At 56.8% G+C, this 9872-nt stretch overlaps 1 protein-coding gene across 6 annotated transcripts; it reads right to left on the minus strand.

Moving 5' to 3' along the window:
• Positions 1 to 255: 255 nt before the first annotated feature.
• MIIP (migration and invasion inhibitory protein) lies at positions 256 to 9275 on the minus strand. Of its 6 annotated transcripts, none has more exons than XM_072975373.1 (10): positions 9183 to 9275; positions 7590 to 7785; positions 7016 to 7261; positions 6492 to 6576; positions 3210 to 3318; positions 3062 to 3114; positions 2231 to 2360; positions 1973 to 2069; positions 876 to 1010; positions 256 to 587 (listed from the first exon to the last, which is right to left on the minus strand). In XM_072975373.1, the coding sequence occupies exons 2-10, from the start codon at positions 7701 to 7703 to the stop codon at positions 501 to 503; spliced, it is 1056 nt and encodes a 351-aa protein (XP_072831474.1). In that variant the 5' UTR covers positions 7704 to 7785; positions 9183 to 9275; the 3' UTR covers positions 256 to 500. The 6 variants fall into 6 exon arrangements, with proteins under 6 accessions (XP_072831474.1, XP_015094391.1, XP_015094397.1 ...); XM_015238905.3 differs by having other exon boundaries at positions 7016 to 7342; XM_015238911.3 differs by lacking the exon at positions 9183 to 9275 and adding an exon at positions 8775 to 9176 and having other exon boundaries at positions 7016 to 7342.
• Positions 9276 to 9872: the final 597 nt, after the last annotated feature.

Below are 9872 nucleotides of genomic sequence, written 5' to 3' on the forward strand. Positions count from 1 at the left end.
GAGATGGCTTTTTAATGCTGACCTTGGTCCCAGCCTACTTGGGGGACCCTCACTCTCATCTGTCTGGGGAGGCCACACACCCACAGTTGGGAGCTGCACAAAGAGCAACACTCAGGGTGCTGGGTTCAACCCGCCCAGCACAGGTCGTCAGAAGCATCATTCTCCAGGTGAGGAGAGTGTAGGCTGAGGCCGGGGCACCTCCCGGGCACCAAGGGCACCAGCAGGGCAGACCCAGCACACGCGGGAACCAGGAGCTGCAGGGAGCTCTGAACTTTATTTACAAACGTGTCACAGAATCCCCTCACCCTGACTTCAAAGCCCACCCACCTCTGTCCCCAGGAAGAAGACAGGCCTGGGCCCACCCACCTGCTCAGCCTAGGTGGGTGGGGCCTGAGTCCACCTCCAGCTGTGCTTGGCAGGGCTCCTCACTCATGGGTGCCCCTGCCAGAGGGGAGAGGCTGGGACGACAGCAGAGGCACTGTCCTCCAGGTGGCCAGTCCTCAGGGCTTTAGCTGGGGGGCGCAGGGCTGGGGCACCAAGGGTTCTGACCAGATCGGGGTTGGGGGTGGGACCCGCATTGGCAAGGCCTGGATAGGGAAGGGAGAGCTGTCAGAGGGGCCACTCTGGGGGCAGGTTCCCCCCATTTCCAGCCTCATCTCCTTCTGGGTCTCAGACTTGGGGTCACCTTCCAAAGTGGGGTAACCAATACGGAGCAGTGAAGCCTAGAGGGGTGCCATGGGTCAGGGCCAGGGGGGCGAGACCCCACAGTCACTTCCAGGCTCTGCACTCCCACCCAAGTCCTGCCCCCAAGGGACTCTGCAGTCCTCAGGCTTGCTCCAAGGCATCTGATTCTCCCAGGGCGCCCTGGGCCATACCTGGCAGGAAGGGCCGGCGGCTGACAGCTTCCGGTGCTGGGCCTCAGAGGAGACACAGGACCAGAGGTCCAGGCTCTTGGGGGCTGAACTTTTCTCAGACTTTGGAGGAAGAATGTCCCAGCCCAGGAGGCAGTGCTGTGGAGAACAAGGGGTTAAGGTGCCTGGCCTGGGGCAGGGCTCCTGGCTGCCTGAGCACACCCCAGGGAGGGGCTGTACCTCTCCTCTTGGACTGGCAGTATCCTCTAAGACACGGCTGTGTCCCCCGTGAGGGTGAAGGGGTCCCCAAATAGTCAGTGTCTTCCACAGACTGAGGCTCCCCCTGGACAGGGGTCTGTGTCCACCCACTGCTACCCCAGGCCTCTTTCCAAACCCTGCTGACCCAGGCCCTGGGCCTCGACCACACATAGGCAGAGGGAAGGCCGTGGACACTGGCGGAGCTCATCCTGCGTGACAGGTTCTGCTCCAAGCCCCTGACAAGTTTGATTCACTGACCTGCCCCACCTCACCCCATAAGCCTGAGGACGGTATTTATACCCATTTCACAAAAGAGCAAACTGACTTTCCTCAGCACCCCTTCTCTCCCGCCAACCCCAGCTTCCCCAGCCTCAGTTGGGAGTGGGGTCCCCATTGACCCCTGTCCTACCCAGGAGACACTATGGAAGCATAAGGACCTGGGTTCAAATCCCAGCTCTTCCACCTGGCTGACCTTGAACAAGTCACCTCCCTTTTGCCTCAGTCTCCATCTGTAAAGTGGGATAACACCAGTACTCTTGGTTGCTGTGGTTCCACAAGATAATCCTCCTAAGGACTGTGCACACAGCACACGAGAGCTCAAGAAATGGGGTCCCTCTGCACTAGACCAATATGCGGGCAGACACTTCTCCTGGAAGCCGTGAGGTAGGGAGGAGCCCCATCTCCCTCAGGGAACAAACAGTACAGTACGGTGATGCCAGTGGCCCAGCATGAACTCCACAGACTTGGGTCCTTGAGCCCAGCCTCACCGTGTGGCCTTGGGACAGTCCTGACCCTCTCTGGGCCTCAGGCAGGACTCATCCAGGGACCCAGCCAGACAGGGGTCAGCCCACACCCATCCTCACCCGGGGCAGCGCCAGCGTGTCGGAGGCATCGAAGCTTTTCCGCCGGTGGATGCGGTACCGGTGTGGGGGGTCCAGGACAGACAGTGGGACGCTCACCCTGGGCAGGGGTGACAGCAGGGGCATTGCTGTAGGTGCTTCCTGGCTGCTATGGCCCATCCTGCCCTCCCTCAAAACCGTGGGTCCCAGGCTCTTCTTCTCCGCAGCCGGGGCCCCTACAGCTCCCTCAGGGTGGGTGTCCTGCCTGCTCCGGCCGCTCACCTGACCTGCGCTGGCTGGGCCAGGGTCTCAGGAGCCCGCTGGTCCCGTGGTGTCCTGCACAGACGGCAGGGGGTGCCAGGATCCGAAGGCACCAGAAACAGGCGCCGATTGACACGGTACCAGTACATGCCTGTGAGACCCGCGAGAAGCAGGAGTCCCGCTCAGCCAGGGCACCTAGATCCCTGGGCCCCGACCACGCAGGCCCGCCAACCCCTCCACTCCCCCGACAGCCACGCTCACAGGCCTGGCCACCTGCACAGACACAGCATGTGCGTGTACACGTGCCCACGTGCACACTGAGCAACCCCTTCTACACAAGCATGACACCTGTGTGCACATGCTTGCATCTTCACATGTGCACGTCACCCGCGCAAACACAATGTATGGCTTCGCTGAGTCGTTTGTGGACATACGTGCACGTGCTGACGTGTAATCACACACACAGGGTGCACATATACCTGTGTCCATGTACCTCACACACATGTGTACATGTGTATTTACACTGTATGCTGCAAGTGCAAATCCACAGCTGACTCAGGTGCTCGTGTGACTGAGCTGGCATTCCCCCCCGCCGCCGATGTGCAGAAAGGAGGGAAAATGAGGCAGCTAGGGGGGGAAATGAAGGTGGCTGGGGAGTGGAGAGGAGGGTGGCACAGGCGGCCCTACTCCCCACGAGGCCAGGCCTCAGCTCTCCCCCACCCCCAACCCAGGGCTTGCCGCGCCCCGTCTGGACCCCAGACCTCCCTCCCCGAGTCCCCAGCACCTCAGCTGCCTCCCCAGGCACCTAGGCCTTGGCTGAGCTACAGGTGGCCACCGAGCATTTACACTCACACTCATGATCTCCCTCCACGGCACCGCTCTCCCGCAGGCCTAGGAACTGGGGTCTGTGAGGGCGAGAGGGTGAGCAGACCAGGGTGAGCAGACCAGGGCGACGCAGACCCTGAGCTGCCCTGCCCACCCCTTGCCCACCCCTGCTCACTCGGGGTCACTGCAAATACACTCCTCCTTGTTAGCTTCCCGGAACTTCTGCAGCTTTGCGAAGAAGGCCTCGGGCTTGCTGGTGATGGGAGAGCTATTGTCCAAGGACCCTGGAGGGGACGAGGCACAGAGAAGCTGCTGTGTGGCCAAGACTCAGGGGATGCTAGGCGCGGGCACCCCAGGCCACCTGCTTTGCCCCTCCCATGCCTCGCACGGACCTGGAGGGGACCCTCCACTCATGTGACTGTTGGTTTTGTGTCTATGTCTGTTTAACTTCACACATACCCATATTCCACGTAAAAACATTTAGAGAGCCCCTACTACAGAGCCAGACACTGTTCACGTGCTGGGGAAAGAGCAGTAACCTGGGCAAAGCCCTGACCTCGTGAGGCTTACATGCTAATATGGGGCAACAGATGAACTAGTCACCAGAGAAACCTGTGATACAAAGTCAAAAGGTGACACCCGCCAGAAAGTAAGAGAGCCAGGAAACCAAGCTTGGTCAGGCAGGGAAGGCATGGGAGGCCTCTCTGAGGAGGTGACACCTGATAAAAGGAGGGAGGGAGCCATGGGGACGTCCCAGGAAGATGGAGGAGCAAGTACAAAGGTCCTGGGGTAGGCGTGTGCTTGGTATGTTTTAAGAACATCCAGGAAGCGAAGTGGGTAGAGGGGTGAGGGTAGAGGAGAGGAGGCCGGGAAGCCAGTGAAGGGTTTGGGGACAAGGCGCAACACCATCAGATCAGCCACGTACTTTTACAGTATTGCCCCTCTGGCTGCTGCAAGGTGGAGGGAAGCAGGAACACCAGGTAGGAGGCTACCTCAGGCATCCTGGTGGGCACAAGTAGTCGAATTCTAGAACTATGTTGTTACTAGGATGTGCTGATGGACTAGAGAAGGAATATGTCAAAAGGAGAGGCGTAATCAAGGCTGATTGAGATGATGGCCGTTAGCTCCATTAATGGGGTTGCCATTTACAGAGACAGGAAAGACTGCAGGAGGAATACGAGGGGTGGAAAGCAGGACCTTGACTTTGGACGTAACATGAATCTGAGACACCTAACAAGCTAGGCAGAGAAGAAAGCCAGATCTGCAATTCTGGAGTTCAAGGAGCAGCATGGGCTGGAGATAGCTGGAGATAGATAAATGGGGGAGAAGACAGCGTGGAAAACACTAGTGCTAAGGGGGCCTCAGGAGTTTGGAGGTTGGAATAAGGAGGCAGATTTAGCGGAGGAGAATGAACAGAGCAGTCGGGGAGTGCCTGGGTCTGCAAGTCAAGGGAAGAAAGAGCTTCAGGAAGGAGGGAGTGGCCGCTGTGTCCTCGCCTGGGGCCAAGAAAGATGTTGAATGAGAACTGAACCAGGAGGTCACTGATGACTCAGCCGAGGATGGCCTCAGTGGGTGCCAGGGGCTGAAGCCCGATTTAAGAAAAAGTCAGGGAGAGGGTATAGCTCGGTGGCAGGGCATGTGCTTAGCACGCACGAGGTCCTGGGTTCAATCGCCAGTACCTCCATTTAAAAAAAAAAAAAGTTGGGGAGAGAAACTGGAGACAGCAAGTCTAGTCCAGTGGCCTCTTGAGGAGCTTTGTTATAAAGAAAAGCAGAGAACGTGGGTGGTAACTAGAAGCAAACAGAAGGTAAAAGGAGAGATGCTTTATCAGTATGGGAAATACCAGACTGCAGCTTTACCCCAACCAGATGTGAGACTTGGCTAAGTTCCTCCGTCTCCTGGTGCCTCAGCCTTCCCATCTGTCAGTAGGGACAGTAACAGCATTAACCCAATCAGATCAGTGTGAAGAGTAAAGGAGCTGATGGGAGTGGAGCAGAGTAAAGCTCTTGGAACAGGGCCCTGCACGTAACAGCCACTCAGTAAAATCAGTGCTCACTAATAGTCCTGGGTGTTCACGTGCTGATGGGGCAGAATGACTGTGGAGGAAGGAAAGGAGGGAGTTACAGGGGGCAAACCCTCTGGGAGCCGAGAGGGGATGGGGCCGAGCGCGCAAATGCAGGAACGAGCCAGAGATGGGAGCTCAGAAAGGAAGGAGGGGACACACAGACACAGGGCAGGCGGGGGCGGGCACATCCACTTTCCAGACCCGAAGCAAGGCAGTGAGCTGGCAGTCTGGGAAGTCCTTGGGACGGGGCCTGTGATCCCACCACTGTGGGTCCCAGCAACCCCAAAGAGCACCCCTCTTTGGGCAGCAACTCAACCTCTCTGTGCATGTTTCTTCCTCTGAAATGAGGATCCAACAGCACCAACCTCAAAGGACTGCCCACTTGCACTCGCTCACTTAACCAGTGCTGGTTGAGGGCCTACCATGTGCCAGGCACCATTCTAGGCTCAGGCTTGGGAAACAGAGCAATGAAAAGACAGCCAAGCCCCTGGTCCAACGGAGCTTATGATCTACTAGAGTCAGACAAGAAAAAAGCAAACAAGGTGACTTCTGAGAATGAATAACGTGAAGACCATACAAATGGCCAATGCAGGAGGCAATAATGCAGGGACAGTGGCCCTATGACACTGTGCTCACGGAAGATCTATCACTGGAACTGAACACTCAGTAATGGAAAGGAACCAGCGTATGCGAACCTGGGGAAGTGCATGCCAGGCAGAGGGAAGAGCAAGTGCAAAAGTCCTGAGGTGGCTGTGACCACGGCAGGTTCAAGGAGGCCAGCAAGGCTGGAGGGAAAAGTCAGAAGGTTAGAGGTCATGCCATGGGGCCAGCAGAGGCCAGGCCTCACATCTCATAAGTCTAGATAAGGATTTTGGATTTTACTCTAAGAGCTAAGGACTCTGAGTGACATGACCTGATTCCCACGTTCAAAAATTTGTTCTGGCTGCTGTGTCAAAATGGTTGGAAACGAAGAGCAAACCTGGAAAGAACAACAACAAGAAAAGATGGTACTGAGGGAGAAAGAGGCCAGAGGGAGACCAGCCAGGAGGCCACTGAGGTGCAGAGGGGTGGGAGGATGGGCAATGAAATGCAAAGAGATGCTACACATACAGAACTTTGCAGGGGCCTGGCACACAATAAATGCCAAAAAAAAAAAAAAAAAAGGCAGTTGTCTCATTCATTCATTCAACAAGCACTTGATAGGCACCGTCTCTGTGCCAACGGCCGAGAGAGGAGACACAATACTGAAGGTCCTCACTGAGGAGAGTGGGACAGTCAAAGAATCAGCAGCAGCACCTGGTGGGGGCTCAGGCAGGGGCATAAGCAAGCTGGGCCCCCACCTCCCCCCACCCCCGCTCCCAGGCAGGGCGTGTGCACGGGGGAGGGCCACACCTGCAATCCAATCATAGCCCAGGTACGGTCTGAGGCGCCAGCTCCTCTCAGGCACTGGAGACTCCTTGTCGAAGGTCACTCTTGGCTGAGGTGGGAGGCAAAGAGGGACAAAGACTAGGCCAGCAGGAACAGCCCAAAGGAGGCCCCACTTTGCAAGGAGGAGAGGGCCCGTGTCTTAACTTAGACCCTGACATGGGCCCCGGGCCTCTGCTGGCGGCTTGGAGGCTGGAAGACCAGAATTTGGCCCCATCACCCTCTATGTGTGACTTTGAACAAGTCTGTCCTCTGGGCCTCAGTATTCCTATCTGCATAATGGGGCTCGTCATCTTCTTTCCAAAGTGCTCTCTGAGAAACCAATGGCCAAAACTTTTCAAGCACTTAGGCTGCGCTGGACACAACTCACAGTATCTCCTGGGAGTCCCACGCCCTGGAAGGGAGGCTGCCCATGAGTGCACCCCTTAGGCAGAGGGAAACTGAGGTTTAAGGAAGTGCCCATCAATGGATGCCCTGCTCTCCCAAGTTACCTTAGACAACTTGCTTCGTCGGGCCAGGACGGACCTCAGGGCCTGTGACTCCTGGGTCCCCAGACTGTCCAGCTCTGCTGAAAGCTCTGGGTCATTCGAGTCTGAGCTGGCCAGCAAGGGAGCTGACTGGGGCCTCAGTGGGCCCAGAGACTTCTGGTGCTGGCACTCAGTAAGTGGGAGAGAGATCACGCCCGAGCTGGCTCCGCCAGGCCAGGACCTATTACAGGAGTCACTGTGGTGGGCACCCTGTGGGCAGGAGGCCATGCAGGTCGTTTCTTGAGATGATGGCACCTCTGAGTTATAGCTGCTGCTGGAGTCCAGGCTTGACTGGAACACAGAGGCCAGGTCACCCAGTCACCCACCCAGCTGGCCTGCACTAGGGATGAAGTTCTGGTCCTCAGCCTTGCTCCAGCCTCTGCAGTGTCCCAGGCCAATCCCTCTCACACTGGGCCTCACTTGGTTTTCTCACCATCAATAAAATGGGCACGTTGCAGATGACCCCCAAAGGCCGGGATTCCAGCCTGAGGGTTAGCCAGCCTCTCCCTCAGCCCTGGGACTTGGCCAAGGAGCTCACCTCTGAGGCTGCCTTGGCCACCGACCGCCGCATGGCATCCTGCCCGACCCACAGCTGCCTCAGGAGCTCCAGGTTGAGCTGCCGCAGCTGCGCCAAGTCCCTGGTCTCCACCATCCCGGGTGTGTGGGCTACCTTCCTGCGGTAGGTGTCACAGACTCCCAGGCTGCAGAGCACCCTCACAGCTGGGTTCTTCTACCTGAAGCCAAGACAGACAGCAAGACACAGCCCTAAGGAGACTGTCCTGTGGAGCCAGAGGCCTGGGTTCAAATCCCCACTCAGATACTCCCTAACTGTGCAGCCTCAGGCAAGTTATTTAACCTCTCTGTGCCTAAGTTTCCTCATCTGCCAAACAGATAATAGCAGCATCTACCTCATTAGACTGTTACCAGGACTAAAGGAGGTAAGGCGTATTAAATCTTAGGTCAGTGACTGGCACACAGTAAGCACTCAATAAATGTCTATTATTTTTAAACTGGCCAGGGCGTGTTTCCCATCATGTCAAAAGAGAACAAACCCTCTTTAACAACCTTAACTATGAAATTACGACTAGTTTAACTTGTAGAAAACAATTAGGGCAAGTCCACAAGTATAAAGCATTATAACTTTCAAATTCAACACAAATCAGATTTCTGAAGGGACTCGTCCCTCTCTCCTGCCCCCTTTTCTTCTTCCCTTTCTTTTTACAAATGAAGAAACCAAAGTTGAGAGAAGTTAAGCCACTTGCCCCAAGCACACATCTAGTAGGTGGCAAAGCCTGGACCTGAACCCAAATCTGGCTCCAGGGTCCATGGTCATGCCAGCCTTTCCCCAGCAGTGAGGAGAAGGGCCTGAGAAAGCGCCTTCTCTTCCCCCCACCTTTTGGCCCCCCAGGGATCCAGGCTCGGGACACACTGATGCCACTGGAAGGGATTTCTGCAGGCTAGTGGGAGGGGCTTCCTCTTCCTTCATAGCCTCAAGCCCAGACTCCTCCAACCAGTCTCCCCTAGAACACACAATCCCTTTTAAACTGGGTCCAAACATTCTACTCTCATCCTACTCTGCCCTGCCCCCAGCCCTCCCATTCCCACTCCTCACCTGTGGACCGCCCACACCTGGGGTCCCCTCCTCAGGGCCCAGTTGCGGGGGTGGGGGAAGCAAAGAGAAGACAGACTACACTGCCCTCCCCCAGCCCCCACATATGCTCACGCAGATAACAGGAACCGCGGAGATGCGAGAACAGACGACGCTGGAGGCAGGACTAGGCCTCCGCCCTTATCTGACCAAGCGACTCTGGGCCCGACCCATAGTCCGAGGGTCTCCGTTTTCTCACGGAGTTAAAGAGAACAGCTTGCATTGCCCTCCTCTGGCTCCGGCCGCGCTCTGGAAAGCTAAGCTGCGCCAATGCACCGGGAAGGCGACGTTCAAAAGAGAAACCGGGGCAGTAAGAGTCCCAGAGGTGGTGCCGGGGAAAGCAGGGGCGGGACCCCCGGGAAAGGAAGACTCAGCCTCCTTCTTCTTTCCTATCGCGGGCCCCGGGCCTTCCGTGAGGGCGCACGCAGGGCAACCCGCCTAACCCTTCCTTCCTATCCCCAGCCCCGCCGCTCCCGCACTCACAGCCCCGAAGTCCCGGAACCGCGCAGCCCGCCGCCGCCTGCGTTGCCGGGAGTCCGCCCCGCCCACCAACGCAGCGCTGGCCAGGGGCGGGGCCCTGTGCGGCCGCTCTGATTGGTCATACGCGTGACGGAGGCGGGACGCTCCGGCGAGCGTTACTTCGCCTTTAGAAGCCGCAGATTCAACATTGGGGCGGGGATAACAATGGGGATCAGCAGTTGATTGGCCCACTTCTATTGTCGGAATGGGGAGGGCCCCAGGAGGAAGGGCTCCGATTGGTCAGGAAGAGGCCGAGGGCTAGTTCGCTTTTGGTGGCGGCTGTTTCAGTCTGGACCTGACATTGCCCCAAGCCGTGGGGTGCGGCTGTCCGCGGTGGGTAGGCAGCAGTCAGCGACACATTCTTTTGTACCTTATTTCAAGTATTTTCTGTGCCTATTTTTTGTCACTGTAGTAAGCACTGGAGCCAGGAAAGAATTAAGAGGGGTCCCTGCCTGGAGGAGAGGCAGCGCGTAAGATGAAAACACAGATACCTATGAACCAGTCTGTAAAATATTGACAAATTTATACGGAACGCCTACTTTGCGCCAGGTATTGTCCATATGCCAACGCATGCCAGCCTCATAAATGTGCTTTAAGATGGATTTTGTCCCATTTTTACAGACAAAACAAAAAATTAGGCCATGAGAGATGAAG

The sequence above is a fragment of the Vicugna pacos genome, chromosome 13 (genome assembly GCF_048564905.1).
Source record: "Vicugna pacos chromosome 13, VicPac4, whole genome shotgun sequence".
NCBI lineage: Eukaryota > Metazoa > Chordata > Mammalia > Artiodactyla > Camelidae > Vicugna > Vicugna pacos.

Excerpts from the sequence above, each read along its gene's own strand:
- MIIP (XM_015238905.3), bottom strand. The coding sequence starts at position 7,703 with ATGGTGGAGACCAGGGACTTGGCGCAGCTGCGGCAGCTCAACCTGGAG. Across the intron at positions 3,319-6,491 it reads GGGCTATGATTGGATTGCAG|GGTCCTTGGACAATAGCTCT; the intron begins GTGTGGCCCTCC and ends CGTCCCCTCCAG. Across the intron at positions 2,361-3,061 it reads CGTGGAGGGAGATCATGAGT|GCATGTACTGGTACCGTGTC; the intron begins GTGAGTGTAAAT and ends CGGGTCTCACAG.